Here is a 15,798-nt window from a genome sequence, read left to right as displayed (position 1 = left end):
TAAACAAATACTGCCTTACAAAGCTGGTTTAAATAAAGACTATTTATAGTCAGTGTTACATCCCCATGGTGATGTTTTGTATATTTATGGTTAAAACACATATACCTGTGTCAGGAGTGGGGGACATGTAGAGCTCCAGATGCGGCTGGACTACATCTCCCATCATCCTTGATGATTGACTCTGAAGGCTGGGACTGATGGGAGTGGGAGTAAAAAAACCATCAGGTCCTCCCATGGTCTTTGCATGCCCTAACCCTTAGCTTTACTGTATTTTGTTTTAAAAAAAAACCCTTACAGTGGTACCTCTGGTTATGCACTGTCCTATTTATGAACGCTTCAGGTTACGAACTCCGCAAACCCGGAAGTAGGTGCTCCAGGTTGCGAACTTTGCCCTGGGATATGAACACAGTCCACTTCCAGGGCCGTGGGAGGTCTATGTAGGGAATGGGCATCTCGGGATAAGAATGCTTTGGGTTAAGAACGGACTTCCGGAACGAATTAAGTTTGTAACCCGAGGTATCACTGTATTAAAAAAATTGTATTGAAGTATGTCTGCATGGGGACACGGGTGGCACTGTGGGTTAAACCACAGAGCCTAGGACTTGCTGATCAGAAGGTCGGCAGTTCGAATCCCCGCAACGGGGTGAGCTCCCGTTGCTCGGTCCCTGCTCCCGCCAACCTAGCAGTTCGAAAGCACGTCAAAGTGCAAGTAGATAAATAGGTACTGCTCCGGCCAGAAGGTAAAAGGTGTTTCCGTGCGCTGCTCTGGTTCGCCAGAAGCGGCTTGGTCATGCTGGCCACATGACCCGGAAGCTGTACGCCGGCTCCCTCGGCCAATAAAGTAAGATGAGCACTGCAACCCCAGAGTTGGTCAGGGGTCCCTTTACCTTTTTATGTCTGCATGAGCTTTTGATGACACTGAGCTATTGTTCAAAGATGAAAATGTAGGATGGCTCTGTACACCTTGCTTCCTAACCTTCGGATGTGCTATCTGGAGGGCGTTGGGAACGGCTGTATATCTGTTAGCGGAGGAAAGCTTCACCTTGCCAAGGGGCATCCCAGCTTCACAGGTCCCTTCTACACCTGTGGAAAGCCCTGCAGGCTTAGCTCTAATGCCAGTGGTGTACTGTTTTAATCCCAAAACTCCCCAGCCAACCTGGAGATGGTGTTTTAAGGGTGTGGGAAAGGCAGGTTTGTTTTTTGTTTTAAAGAGCTGCATAGGGAAGGAAAACCCTTTTCTTACCAGTAGGACTTTGGAAGATCTCCCACTTAGATTGTCTCCACCTCACTTAGGAATGAGTGCTGCAATATACGTGTATGCAAAAGGAATCGTTCAGTCATGTTCTTGTTTACATGTGGGTAATTTAATTAAATTTTGATTCTCCTTGGAAACTGCTGGTGAGAGAGCTTGACTTGCCATGGAAAAAGGATCCTCATTTCTACATCTTTTTCCCTCTCCTCCCACCACAGGTTGGCAGCCACGATACTTCGTACTAGAGAATGGCATCCTCTCCTATTATGATTCACAGGATGACGTGGGAAAGGGCAGCAAAGGCAGCATTAAGATGGCTGTGTGTGAGATCAAAGGTTTGGGCATTTTGTGCTATTTTGTGGGCAAGTGGGGAGGGGAAGCTGTTTAAATGTCACCTTATAAATAAGCCCACAAATGTTATTAACCTGTCTCCAAAATATTAGAATCATAGAATTGCAGAGTTAGAAGGGGCCAATTCCCTGCAGTGCAGGACTCTCACCTAAAGCATCCATGACCGATGGCCACAGACTGTTCAATTATCTGTTCTAGGACTTGACATCAAGCTGACCTGCCAGTGCTTATCTGGGTCTTCTTTCCCCCCTTTGGAAGATAGGGATAACATTTGCCTGCCTCCAGTCTGCAAGGACCTCCCCTGTTCTCCAAGAATTCTCAAAGATTATAGATAGAGGCTCTGAGATTGCATCTGCAAGCTCCTTTAGTGCCCTTGAGTGCAGCTCATCAGACCCTGGGGATTTGAATTCATTTAAAGTCGCTAGGTGTTCCTTTATCACCTCTTTTCCTACCTTGGGCTGCAGCTCTCTCCTTGCATCATTTATTCTGTTATCACCAGGTTGGGCATCACTCTCCTTTTGGATGAAGACAGAGGCAAAGTAGGTGTTGGGCAGTTGCACCTTCTCTCTGTCGCCCAATAGAGTTCCTCTGGCTTCTCCATTCAGAGGACCAACTACTTGTTTGTTCTTCCTCTTGCTTTGAACACAGCCAAAGAAACCTATTATTATTAGCCTCTCTGGCAAGCCTGAGCTCATTCTGAGCTTATCCCTGCAACTGTTGGCTACTCATGTATACTCTTCCTTTGTGATTTCCCCTTTCTTCCATTTCTTGTACATACCCTTCTTAAATCTCAGCTCCTAATGCAGCCACACTGGTTCCTTTTTTCTTTCTTTTTTAAATAATTTTTTATTGGAAATTTTATTTACAACATAACCCCCCACCCCACCCCCAACGCAGAAATCCACCCCCATCAGACACAAACATAACAAACAACAAGCATAATATACAACAATACAAATAACCAAATAAAAGACTTCCTTTATCCTGTTTCTGGCATCCTTATTTACTTCTTATAGGCTGTTTCCTTTATGAATAATTATTAAGACTTTTCTAATTATAACTTAAATATCCACAAAGTCTCCTGCGGACATTAATCAAAACAAGTCCAGATATGAATATTAGGGCACTATTTTGTGAAGTATTCTCTGCATTTTCCCCAGGCTTTTTGAAATTCTTGTCTAGTATGATCTCTAATTGCCTTTGTTAATCTAGCCTTGCCATTCCATTTTTGTTGGCACAATTTCTTTTTTCCAGTTTTTAGCAATTAGGATCCTTGCCGCTCCTGTAGCATAGAGGAATATTTTCTGATCTTCTCTTGCTATACCTGCGTCCGTTATCCCTAGTAGAAAAGCGTCTGTATTTTTTATAAAGTTATACTTAAACATTTTTTTAAGCTCATCATATACTATGTTCCAGAAGCTTTTGATTTTTTCACAGGTCCATCAAACATGTATAAGTGTCCCCTCTGTTTTACCACACCTCCAGCACAGATTTGTTTTTGTCTTATGCATTTTAGCTATTTTGGTAGGTGTTAAGTACCATCTATAAAACATCTTGATTAGATTTTCCCTCAATACTTCTCAGGCTGTAAATTTCCAGTTCTTTCTCCATAATTCTTCCCAAGCCAAACTGGTTTCTTTAGACGCCTCCCACTTTTCTTTCTTCTTGAAATTGTCTGCAATTGTGCCGTCAACATTTCACCTTTGAAAAAAACCCTCCCGTCCATCAATTAGTAGCCTTCATTTCCCTGCTGGCTTCAGAGGAGGAGAAGCCCCGCCCCCCTTCACAGACTGTATGGAAACACAGACTGCTAATAACAAAACTTGCCATCTTATAATCAGACTGCTGGAGGAGGGAAGGCTCAACCCCACCCCCTTCTGCTAACCTTCTGTATTTTCATGCTGGTCGTGGAGGAATAGAATTTCCTCCCTCAACATCCAGCACAGAAACCAGTGGTTAAAGAGCTCTTGTCTCAAGGACTCTTCACTCTAACAGACCCAAGTCTTTTGGGTGATCTGAAATATTGGCGCCAGACCCCTGGCTGTATTGCTAGCCTCCAAGGCACAAGCTCAAGGCAATTTCATGTGGCCCCATTTAGCTCCCAAATTATCTCAGTGTGGCTAGAAGAGGAACTTCTCCCCTTTAACTGCATCATCTTGGACGAGCAAGGGAACTGGGTAGCTAATGTTATTTAATGTAGAATGCAAAAGTGTGATTGTGTATGTCCAGAGGAAGGTATCCCATGAAATAGTTCCACCAGGACAAGGAATTATGGGTGTGTACAGAACTTCACCTTCCAGTGGCATAGCTAGACACTCGGTTGTCCAGGGCGGCACGTATGCCCTGCGCCTGGGGGCGGGGTGTGCCACACAGCCTCCAAGGAGTCCGCCCACCACCTGCAGTGGTCCTGCAGGGTGGCTGAAGGGGAGATGGTGGGCTAATGCAAGCCCCACACTGCCGTGGTTCGGGCACACTGCAGACCCCGCGGTAAGTGCCCCCCACGGTGCGGCGCCCATTGCCCCCACCCCCCACCCCTAGCTACGCTTCTGTCACCTTCCTCTCCCCCCCCACATACCTCCTTAAATCTGTTTTCTGAGGTTTCCCAACCATCCGGAGCAGTCTTCCTCAACCTTGGCCCTCCAGATGTTTTTGAGACTACAATTCCCATCATCCCTGACCACTGGTCCTGTTAGCTAGGGATCATGGGAGTTGTAGGCCAAAAACATCTGGAGGGCTGAGGAAGCCTGCTCTAGAGAATATTGGGGGGGGCATATGGGAAAGGGAGAGGGAGGGGACATTCCATTCCACTACTGGAAGGACTGTTTTGGATGCTGCCCTGCCTCTTGTGTATGAAGCCACTGGGGTCTCAACATCCTCTCCGCTCTCTTTTCCCTAACTGCTTCCATAGTCCACACTACTGACCCCACTCGCATGGAGCTGGTCATCCCTGGTGAGCAGTACTTCTACCTGAAGGCAGGAGGCGCCGCTGAGAGACAGAAATGGCTCGTGGCTTTGGGCAGCTCCAAGGCCTGCCTCGGGGACAGCAGGAGCCAGAAAGAGAGAGGTTGGTTCTTTGCAAATAGCTTTGTCCTGAGGAGAGTTTGGAAAGCCCAGAGTGGGATTGTGGGGCTGAGATCTGAGGATGGTGTTGGCAGAGCTGGGGGAATGTAAGGTGGGAACTTCCGGTGATAAGAGTGAGGTGTTTAAGTCTCACACCTCCTTAGCAAACATCCTTGATCCTGCTTGGTCCACTTGAGGGCTCTCAACTCAGTCTAAGCCTGTGGGTCTTGCGCATGCCTTGTTGGGGAAGAGAAAGTAACCAGTTAACTAGATTCTCCCAGGTTGATTTCAACAGTTTCTCCTTGAACACCTGGTCTATCCCTGGAAAGAATGGGAAAATTGGACTGGATGTCAAGCTAAAATGGAACTGCCACAGGAGGGGCTGCAACTTTTCAACAGTTTGATTATACTGCTGCTGATGCCCTCTCCTGTTGTCTGTCGAGACAGACGGATACAGCAATGCAATTTTGCCCGCGTTTTACTTACCAAGCAGGACTGAGTTATAATACTTTAACCCAGATATCTTTGGAATTCCCAAGGTGCGTTACAACTTTTTAGCACCCCTCATGTTTGGAATTGGAAAGTTGAAAAATTTGGCACGCAAAAACATTGAGATCAGAGGTTCCCAACCATTGGTGCATCGACCACCAATAGTCTGCAAGATTCATTCAGGTTGTCCGTGGCGGGCCTGCATTAAATATTCGTATTGATTTCTAATTGTATTTTAGTGCTTATTTTATTTCTTATATTGTGTTACAATTTGAATTCTATGAAATGAAGCTTGTGGTGCCACCAGGTGCAATATAAGAAGTAAAAGAAGCAGTATAAATACAAACACAGTCCATTAGAGCCGCTACAGCAGGCAGAAAAGCCATTAGGTGGTCTGTCAAGATGATCAGCAACTTTGAAATGGTCCTTAGGTGGTGGGGGAGGGGGGGCAGAAAGTTTGGGAACCTCTCAGATGAAGTCTTTCTTTTCTTTTACTGATTTCAAATATATTTTTCCTTTTGTTGCTCTCCCTGAACCTTTGGGAAGCAGTGAGTTTTCAGGCTATAGAAACAAACCACCCAGCGCGGTACAAAACTGGTTGTGTTCTCTACTTGCAGAAGAGATGACATTTGCAGTACAGTGGTACCTCGGGTTACATACGCTTCAGGTTACAGACTCCGCTAACCCAGAAATAGTACTTCGGGTTAAGAACTTTGCTTCAGGATGAGAACAGAAATCGTGTGGCGGTGGCACAACGGCAACAGGAGGCCCCATTAGCTAAAGTGGTGCTTCAGGTTAAGAACAGTTTGAGGTTAAGAACGGACCTCCAGAACGAATTAAGTACTTAACCCGAGGTACCGCTGTATATCACTAGGGACACTTTCCCCTTGGAATCCTTGGTGGCCCACCAGAGGGCAGTGTGGTACAGGGAGCAAATGTTATTTGACTGCCAAGCTCAGCCGGTTACCGTATTTTTTGCTCTATAAGACTCTCTTTTTCCCTCCTAAAAAGTAAGGGGAAATGTATGTGCGTCTTATGGAGCGAATGCAGGCTGCGCAGCTATCCCAGAAGCCAGAACAGCAAGAGGGATCGCTGCTTTCACTGCGCAGCTATCCCTCTTGCTGTTCTGGCTTCTGAGATTCAGAATTTTATTTTTTCTTGTTTTCCTCCTCCAAAAACTAGGTGCGTCTTGTGGTCTGGTGCGTCTTATAGAGCAAAAAATACCGTAGTTGTACAAAACAAATGAAATACTGTGAAAATCCCTGAAACGAGTAATCGACTAAAAATATTATCTTATAGAATTAAACTAAATAACAAAAATCACAAAGTTTAAGGAAAAAATTAGAAAAACCTAGAATTGAACAAAGCCTTAGCAGGATGCTGGCTACAAACCTCCTTTCACTCAACTATTCAGTTTCCTCAGAAGGAAACAGAGAAATCATAAACCTTAAATGATTTTAAACAAACTCGAGAACAGGGCTGAAACGCTCCCCTGAGTTTACAAAAAAGGTTTGAAAACCTCAATAGCAAGTTTAAGACACAGCCCTATTTAAAGGAAGCCAAGCACTAGTGATAAAGAGTTAAGGACTCAGCTGTGAAAACTCTAGTATTGCCTTTACAAAAAGGTTTTTAAAAAACCTGCATAGCACAAATTCAAAAAAAGGAATACTAAGATAAGCTGTTTTATATTTTGAACAAACTCAAGAACAGGGCTGAAATGCTCCCATGGTCTAGATGTTACTGCTGATGTTGAAGACTGTTAGTTATGGCTCTGCATTAATCTCACACCCTCCAAGCTGGCAGTAAAGCTGTGCCCTGTTTTTCTGTGTCCCCACCCCCCACGCCCCCCCTTTTTTTCTTCGGTACGTGTCACCACTGCTTTCTGCTCCAAATAGAAATTTCACTGCACTTGGCTGTTATAAACAGCAGCTCTCTTCTGCTCTCAGCAAAAGGGAAAAGACTCTTTGTGCATGCTGCTAATTTTTTTCTACAATCCCTTTTTCAGTTCTTGCTCCGCTTGCTTGTCTTCCTCAGATCTGGACCTAAGCAACGAGTCCCTCGGGAGGAAGCTGTCCGAACTGCGACTATATTGCGACGTGCTGACACAGCAGGTCCTCGCCGTACAGGATGCAACACATCCTCAAGACAATGGCTCCCCTCTTGACCTCCAGGTGAGGGCAGTTTTTGAAGGATCATGCAGTTTGGGGGCCATGGCATCAGGGAATGTTGCATGCTGCAAGACCTGTTCCTGCAGGTGTGAGGAACCTTTGGCCCACCAGATGAGAACAGAAGCAGCTGGGAGGGGAGTTCAGAGATTTGTTGTTGTTGTTGTTGTTGTTTAGTTGTTTAGTCATGTCCGCCTCTTCATGACCCCATGGACCAGAGCCCGCCAGGCACTCCTGTCTTCCACTGCCTCCTGCAGTTTGGTCAAACTCATGTTGGTAGCTTCGAGAACACTGTCCAACCATCTCGTCCTCTGTCGTCCCCTTCTCCTTGTGCCCTCCATCTTTCCCAACATCAGGGTCTTTTCCAGGGGGTCTTTCTTCTCATGAGGTGGCCAAAGTACAGTAGTACCTCAGGTTAAGAACTTAATTCGTTCCGGAGGTCCGTTCTTAACCTGAAACTGTTCTTAACCTGAAGCACCACTTTAGCTAATGGGGCCTCCTGCTGCCGCTGCGCCGCCAGAGCATGATGTCTGTTCTCATCCTGAAGCAAAGTTCTTAACTCGAGGTACTATTTCTGGGTTAGCGGAGTCTGTAATCTGAACCGTATGTAACCCGAGGTACCACTGTGTGGAGCCTCAGCTTCAGGATCTGTCCTTCCAGTGAGCACTCAGAGCTGATTTCCTGCAGAATGGATCGGTTTGATCTTCTTGCAGTCCATGGGACTCTCCAGAGTCTCCTCCAGCACCATAATTCAAAAGCATCAATTCTTCGGCGATCAGCCTTCTTTATGGTCCCAGCTCTCACTTCCATACATCACTACTGGGAAACCCATAGCTTTAACTATACTGACTTTTGTTGGCAAGGTGATGTCTCTGCTTTTTAAGATGCTCTCTAGGTTTGCCATTGCTTTTCTCCCAAGAAGCAGGCGTCTTTTAATTTCGTGGCTGCTGTCACCATCTGCAGTGATCATGCAGCCCAAGAAAGTAAAATCTCTCACTGCCTCCATTTCTTCCCCTTCTATTTGCCAGGAGGTGATGGGACCAGTGGCCATTTAATAATTATAATTATAAGTTGTGTGTCCTTGTTTCTTAATTTAATCCTTTTACATTGTTTTGTATGATTTGTGGTATTTTAGGTATTGTGGTTTGCTGCTATTTTTGTCGATTATAGATGAGTAATTTTTCATTGGAATTGATAAGTGTAAACTGTTTAATTATTACCTGCCGATGTTTAATTTTAGTGTTTACTATTGGATTCTAATGCATTATTGCATACTGCTTTATTTGGTATAAGTTGTTTATTTTAAAGTTATTGTGACTTTTCATGTAGGATCTGATTGTTACTATTAATGTTTGATGTTTTCTTATTATTTTTGTGTGTGTTGGAAGCCACCTAGAGTGGCTGGGGCAACCCAGCCAGATGGGCGGGGTAATAATAATAATAATAATAATAATAATAATAATAATAATAATGTTGCTGAACTCCAACACCCAGCATCCCTGCCCATTGGCATGACTGCAAGGGCTGATGGGCTGTTGTATTCCAGGAACATATTGGTGAGCCAAAGGTTCCCCACTCCTCTGTTCCAGGGTGCTTAGCGGAGAACGTACCCCCCGGTCATTTGTGAGCAAAAAGTTGTCTCCCTCTGACTTCTGTCAGGCAGGAATGCGGAACGTTGGCCTGCTGAACCTCGGCCCAGCTGCCACAGCCAGTGGATGGAGAAAATAGAAGTTGTGGAATGCTGATGGTTCTCCATTCCTGCTATAGGAGATCCGAGAGAAAACAGCCAAGGATTGTTGTAGTCCTTGGAATTAAGGAATAGAAGCCCAGCCTATGATCCATAAGGCACCACAATTATATTCAGAGATGCTTTGGGGTTATGAGAGGCAGCTGTTTCTGCTGTGGACATGGCTAGATGCAGCAAGGGCAGGGCTGGTCCAAGACGTTTTTGTTTTCTTGGGGTGGAAAACTGACAAGGCACTACTCCTAGTTGATGCCACCCACAGCGATGTTCAAAGTTGTAACCTTGGAGAGCCAGTGCCAAAGGGGTGGATGAACTACCTCGAGAGAAGTTTTTTCTGTACAGTGGTGCCCCGCAAGACGAATGCCTCGCAAGACGGAAAACCCGCTAGAAGAAAGGGTTTTCCGTTTTGGAGGTGCTTCGCAAAACGAATTTCCTATGGGCTTGCTTCGCAAGACGAAAATGTCTTGCAAGTTCCTGTGGGGTTTTTTCCTCCCCCCCCCCCTTTTTCCCAAGCCGCTAAGCCGCTTATCAGCTGATCCGCTAAGCCCCTTAACAGCTGATCCGCTAAGCCGCTTAACAGCTGATCCGCTAAGCCGCTTATCAGCTGATCCGCTAAGCCGCTAATCAGCTGATCCGCTAAGCCGCTAATAGCGCTAAGCCGCTAATGGGCTTGCTTCGCAAGACGAAAAAACTGCAAGACGAAGAGACTCGCAGAACGGATTCTTTTCGTCTTGCGAGGCACCACTGTACTAAGCTCAGTGCGCCTAGGGAGCCTCCCATTTGTTCATTACGGTGCTTGTGGTGCAGCCCTCCCACTTGGCTGCGCAGTCTTAGTTTTCACGTACAGAACCATTTATTTGAAAGCTCCCCCCACCCCCAGTATGGGCACTAATGTGGTGCAGAGCTAGGTTACCTTAGCAGCAGAATCTTTGAACTGGCCCTGGGCTGAAGTCTCTTGGGACTTGCACTGAGTCGCTGAGGCCCTGAAGGTCAGGCTGCTCAGGCTTCCTACTCACTCCTCTTCCTGCTCTTGGCTTCCTGCAGAAGATGAACGAAGCGTCATCCTTGTTGCGAGCAACCTGCAGCCAGTTCATCTCCACGCTAGAAGAGTGCATGAAATTTGCAAACACCCGATTGGCTCCTGAGCTGTACCATCCTTTGACGGTCCCCCAGCCTTTTGACTTTGTGGGCACCAAGCTCCCACATTCTCACCGGGTGAGTCCAATCGTTCCTTCCTTCCTTGAATTTATATTCTGCCTTTCCACCCAGATAGGAAGTGCTAACAGATTAAAGTCTGAAATGCAACATACATATATAATATTCCTTGGAAAGGGAATTTCACAAGTGTGGTGGGAGTGGGTGACGCTGTGGTCTAAACCACTGAGCCTCTTGGGCTTGCTGATCAGAAGGTTGGCGGTTCGAATCCCCGCAACAGGGTGAGCTCCCATTGCTCTGTCCCAGCTCCTGCCAACCTAGCAGTTTGAAAGCATGCCAGTGCCAGTAGATAAATAGGTACCACTCTGGCGGGAAGGTAAACGGCATTTCTGTGCGCTCTGGCTTCTGTCACGGTGTTCTGCTGTGCCAGAAGCAGTTTAGTCATGCTGGCCACCTGACCTGGAAAGCTGTCTGTGGACAAACGCCGGCTCCCTTGGCCTGAAAGCGAGATGAGTGCCACACCCCATAATTGCATTTGACTGGACTTAACTGTCCAGGGGTCCTTTACCCTTTGCCTTTTACCTGCTGCGGTGCCCTGTTCTTCACCTTTGTTAATTTAGTCTCTTGGTTCCCTTGGACTTACAGGGAGGGTATTAATTGAAGAGCTAGTTTGAGAACCCCCATTTTTCACGATGTTAAGGTTTTGAAGAAACCCTGGTATGAGAAGTGATGGTGTGTTTTCGTATGGCACCTGTCCTATACAATGGGGCACTTTCATATCTTGGTTCGCTGCTACTGCAGATCAGGCATGAGTCAACTCCCATTTCCCAATCCTGCTGCAGTTAGTCCAAAGATCAATCTCAAAAACCTAATGTGGGTTCTGGCGGTTCCCTTATTGTGAGAAGTGAGGTTACAGGGAACCAGGCAGAGGACCTTCTCAGTAGTGGCGCCCACCCTGTGGAACGCCCTCCCACCAGATGTCAAGGAAATAAACAACTACCTGACTTTTAGAAAACATCTGAAGGCAGCCCTGTTTAGGGAAGTTTTTAATGTTTGATGTATTTTTCATGTATTTAATATTCTATTGGGAGCTGCCCAGAATAGCTGGGGAAACCCAGCCAGATGGGCGGAGTATAAATTGTTGTTGGCGGGGTATAAATTGTTGTTGTTGTTGTTGTTGTTGTTGTTGTTGTTGTTGTTGTTGTAAGTTGACTTGCTTTCAACTAGAGCTGTAGGACTTGAGTGCAGCACAATCCTTAACAGTTCTATGCAGAGGTCTGTCATATTGATTTCAAGTAAGTGGGTTTAGGATTGCAGCCTTAATTTGGGTCAATCAATTTTAAAAATATTTTGCTTAAGCAAAATAGGTGTTCCATTTGTAAACAGGAGCAGGTTGGTTAAGGAGACACTGAAGGATGATGAGTAATTTTATTATTTTTCAATTTGCTGTGTCTGAAGTGGTGACCCTAACCCACATTTGCAAGGGTGAACGCAGCAGAGAGGCTCTAATTATTCCTGCATTATCTTAAGATTTCTAATGTACAGCTTGCTATTTGTGCTTTATTTGGTTTTATATCGTCTTATAGCCTGTCTGATTTTTGCATGTGGCCTGTTTTTCAATTTTTATGTTTTTAAATCACTCACTTTCCAGAGGGCATTGGTTACTGGGCAGTATACAGATTCGGTTCACAAACAAATCTGCAACTCTGGAATATCAGGATGTTGTTATATTGTGCTTGCGTTCTCATTGCCATGGAATCCCACCCCCCACTTTTATTTTTCCAGGTAAGGCGTTCCATGAGCCACACAGGCATAGCCTCATCAGAAAGGTAAGCACTCATAGGAAGGTAAGAAGTGATGGGCAGACACACTCTAGCCCGACTCAAAAAACTGTTTGCTTTGCCCAAGCATTCCCGGGCAGTGCTCAGTAGGGGGGAAATGTGGATCCTTTTGAGCCTTGGCTGAGAAAGTTGGCAAGGCACCCTCCCCTTTCTTTGCCAGTTCCCCTCCCTCCTTCCCAAACAAAGAATCTTACTGAGAAAGGGGGGCAGGGAAGGCTCAGCAGAGACAGGAGAGCATGCAGAAGGTCACATCTTCAGTCCCCAGCATCTCCCGGTTGGGCTGGAATTGTTCCCTGTTCAAACCCCTGGAGAGCCACTGCTTCTCAGTGTCACCAGAACTGAGCTAAAAGGAGTGTTGGTTTGACTGGGGTTCACTCAAGGCCTGCAAAATGCCTCATGCCCTCTTTGCTGCTAGGTACCCTACTCTTTCAAGGGTAAGGTTTTTCGCTTGGGAAAGGGGTTAGGGGACTGAGAGGGAAGGGCTGGCAAGTAGGGTGGATAAAAATCAATGATTTTTTAAAAAAATAAAAAATAGGATATTTTAAAATTTAAATTGGATTTTTATTATTATTATTACTTTTTGGAGGAAAAATCACTCTAAAGGTAGTTTTCTGTTTAAGTTGCATTATGGTTTAGGATTTAAGGATTTGTTTTAAGTTTTTCATGTGTGCTAAAACTCAGTCTAAGTTTAAAAAACAAATTGTTTAGCCACATCAGTTAACAAGCATGGATACATATGCTATAATGTTGTTTTAGTTAAATAAATTGTTTAAATTGTTATTAAGGAAATGATTATTTTTCTCCTTCCAATAAAGTCCAGCAGAAAAGTTGCCCAAATATAAACAACTTATTACAACCTTACAATAATTACATAATTATCTGCCTATGTATTTCTAATAGTATAACCAAATCAGTAATTTTTGATATAGCTGTAAAAACTACTCTGAAAAAATATTATTCCAAAAAGGAAACCTTCATCTGGTTGTAAATATTAAGGTTATACCAGCAAGAATGAATCTTTCTGCAAAAAAAAAAAAAGATTTAAATGAAGACTTACTGACTAGTGATTTAAACCGTGATTTAAATCAATCAATACCCTGCTGGCATGTGACAACCCCATTACAATCCAGGCCTGCTTAGAAAAATTTCCAAGCTGACAGAGCCCACATTCCAAACCTCCTGGGTTCTAAATTGTTTTATTTCTTCGTCCCGTTGCCTGCTTGTTCTCTACAGCGGATCTGGGCAACAGGAAATGCCTGGTGTTGTGCTATGGAAATGAGAGTGCCTCTTTCCTCTCCCTCCCCCCCCCCCCCCCCCGGTCAGGGATGAATTCTGCAGTCCGTATTTATCTTACGCAAGGTGCTTATTGGGATGCGGGTGGCGCTGTGGGTTAAACCACAGAGCCTAGGACTTGCTGATCAGAAGGTCGGCGGTTCGAATCCCCACGACGGGGTGAGCTCCCGTTACTCAGTCCCTGCTCCTGCCAACCTAGCAGTTTGAAAGCACGTCAAAGTGCAAGTAGATAAATAGGTACCACTCTGGCGTGAAGGTAAATGGCGTTTCTGTGAGCTGCTCTGGTTCACCAGAAGCAGCTTAGTCATGCTGGCCACATGACCCGGAAGCTGTATGCCGGCTCCCTCGGCCAATAAAGCGAGATGAGTGCCGCAACCCCAGAGTTGGTCACGACTGGACCTAATGGTCAGGGGTCCCTTTACCTTTAAGGTGCTTATTTTGCATAGCACACCCTGCTTTTTTGTGTGCATCCCCACCTATGCTTACTCAGGAATAAGTTCCCTGGAAATCTTCCCCTGCAGAGCTCTGGAGCAGGCTCGGGTCTTGCCCGCACCCGCCAAGGGCACCGTGACGGTTCTGCGCAACTTGGAGGAGATGGTGATGTTTCGCTCGCAGCAGTGGGGGCAGCCGGGTTCCCAGTCCGAAAGCGCCTCCAGCACCATCGTTGAAGAAGCAGTTGGTAGGGGCTGCCACGAGATAACTGCATGAGGTTGACATGGGAGGGGAGAGGTGGTGAGTTTTGATAGGCTGGCAGCCTTCCCCTCGGCCCTATAGAAACAATAATAATCGGAGCATGCTGCTTTTCTTCCGTTAGCAATTATAATTACCGTATTTTTTCGCTCTATAAGACGCACTTGTTCCCTCCTAAAAAGTAAGGGGAAATGTGTGTGCGTCTTATGGAGCGAATGCAGGCTGCACAGCTATCACAGAAGCCAGAACAGCAAGAGGGAGCGCTGCGCAGCGCTCCCCCTCGCTGTTCTAGCTTCGCTGTTCGAAGCCTCTGCAGGGCAGTGGGGAGCCTTCATTCCGCTGCTCTGCGGAGGCTTCACGTGGCTATCCCTGGCTTTTGCGGGAGCTTAACCTTTGCCTCTGGGTGGGGTGTGTGGCCTCAGAGGGTGTTGGTAGGGTGTCTGTGCTCAGAAGTGGAAGCCGCCACTCACTCTCACTCCCAGTTTCTTCCTCTTTTTCATCTCAGACGTCCTCTCGTCGGCCCAGGACTCTCCAGTGGACTCAGCTGGCGGGGACCAACGACTGTAATCCGGATATTGGCTTTGCCGCAGCTCTTGTCGACACTTTGGAGCCATCCTTGCTGCTAGCTAGCTAGCTAGCTAGCTAGAAGAACTGGCCCGGGGCTCCCTCCTCTAGTTTAGGAATAGCCTTGGCCTGCAGGGTGCGATGGCAGAAGCATCCTTTGCTCCTAGGAAGGCAGTGTGCATGAAGGGCAAGGAGTAGATGCCAGACTTGGTTCTGTGCTTCAGTCTTGTAGTTGCCAAGGTGCGTCTGAGAATGCTGCCCAGCTCCGCTGGCTTTTACAAAGCAATCCTCTGTGAGAAGGGATGGGGTCTGGGCAGCGGGATAGCGATTAGCTCTCCATGCTGGATTGGGTGTGACGGAAGTGGCGGTCCTGATGAGAGCCTGGGGTGCTTCGGAGGCAGCTTCTGATTGGACAGGTTGCCCCCAGCGCTCTCCAGGGGCTGTCCCCAGTGGTCCTATGCTCTTATTAGGTCAGTGGTTTGGTCACCAGTGTAGCTAGACCTGTGGTCTGTGGCAGATGTAAAGCACCTTCATCCCTCTCACCGGCATAAGATCTGTCGCTCGGTCAAACCTTAGAGTTGCTCTGCTCCCGGATGCCTTGGGAAGTGCCCTGCTGGTTTGACTCTCGGCCAGGATCTTTTTTTGCCTAGGAATCTGCTCCAGGAAGGACCTCCTTGCTGAGCATTCTTCCTCCTTCCTCAGCAGAGAGCTCTTCCTGCAATCCGCTCTTTCCCCAAAGAGACACCTACACACCCCGGCATTGAACTTGCAGGACAGGTTGTAGTATTCTTCTCGATGCTTTCTCCCTGCTTCTCTTCAGCAGAGGCGCTGGCCCTGAGCGAATGTCCAAGGTAGGAACAGCAGCCTCTTTGGACACCTGACCTCACAGCAACATTGGGCTGCTTCCCTCTGCACAGCGTGGGACCGGGGTCAGCTGACCACAACCAGTCACATACCAAACATCGAATTGACTCTACTGTCGTTTGCTGTACGGGAACTTACTGTTTTGTCTTGTGGGGTTCTCTGTCACCTCCGTTTTTGTAGGATCTTGTGCGGTTCTTCCTTCTCTCGTTCCTTTCTCCCTGTTCGACACACACAGACACCCCGCAAACCCCCGGTCTCTGGAGCCCGTTCCCATGATGAGCCCTGCCCAAAGACTCTAATTTTGAATGAAGACTCTACTTTTGAAACAAA

General features: G+C 46.5%; 1 protein-coding gene across 4 annotated transcripts in view; it reads left to right on the top strand.

The window, feature by feature from the left end:
• The window catches only part of LOC310839948 (pleckstrin homology domain-containing family A member 3-like), a 25,543-nt gene extending 9,745 nt beyond the window's left edge, over window positions 1-15,798 (top strand). For 3 of the 4 annotated variants that reach the window (XM_083729070.1, XM_083729069.1, XM_083729071.1), the window contains exons 2-8: window positions 1,471-1,587; window positions 4,512-4,667; window positions 7,187-7,323; window positions 10,106-10,276; window positions 12,002-12,045; window positions 13,872-14,029; window positions 14,546-15,798. In XM_083729070.1, coding sequence (XP_083585196.1) covers window positions 1,566-1,587; window positions 4,512-4,667; window positions 7,187-7,323; window positions 10,106-10,276; window positions 12,002-12,045; window positions 13,872-14,029; window positions 14,546-14,607 — 750 coding nt within the window. In that variant the 5' untranslated portion in view covers window positions 1,471-1,565 and the 3' untranslated portion in view covers window positions 14,608-15,798. Of the gene's footprint in view, window positions 1-1,470; window positions 1,588-4,511; window positions 4,668-7,186; window positions 7,324-10,105; window positions 10,277-12,001; window positions 12,046-13,871; window positions 14,083-14,545 lie in introns of all 4 variants that reach the window. The other variant, XM_083729068.1, reaches the window with a different exon arrangement.

This window comes from Podarcis gaigeae (genome assembly GCF_964106915.1).
Source record: "Podarcis gaigeae genome assembly, chromosome: 2".
Classification (NCBI taxonomy): Eukaryota; Metazoa; Chordata; class Lepidosauria; order Squamata; family Lacertidae; genus Podarcis; species Podarcis gaigeae.
This window is presented reverse-complemented; position numbering and strand designations above follow the sequence as displayed.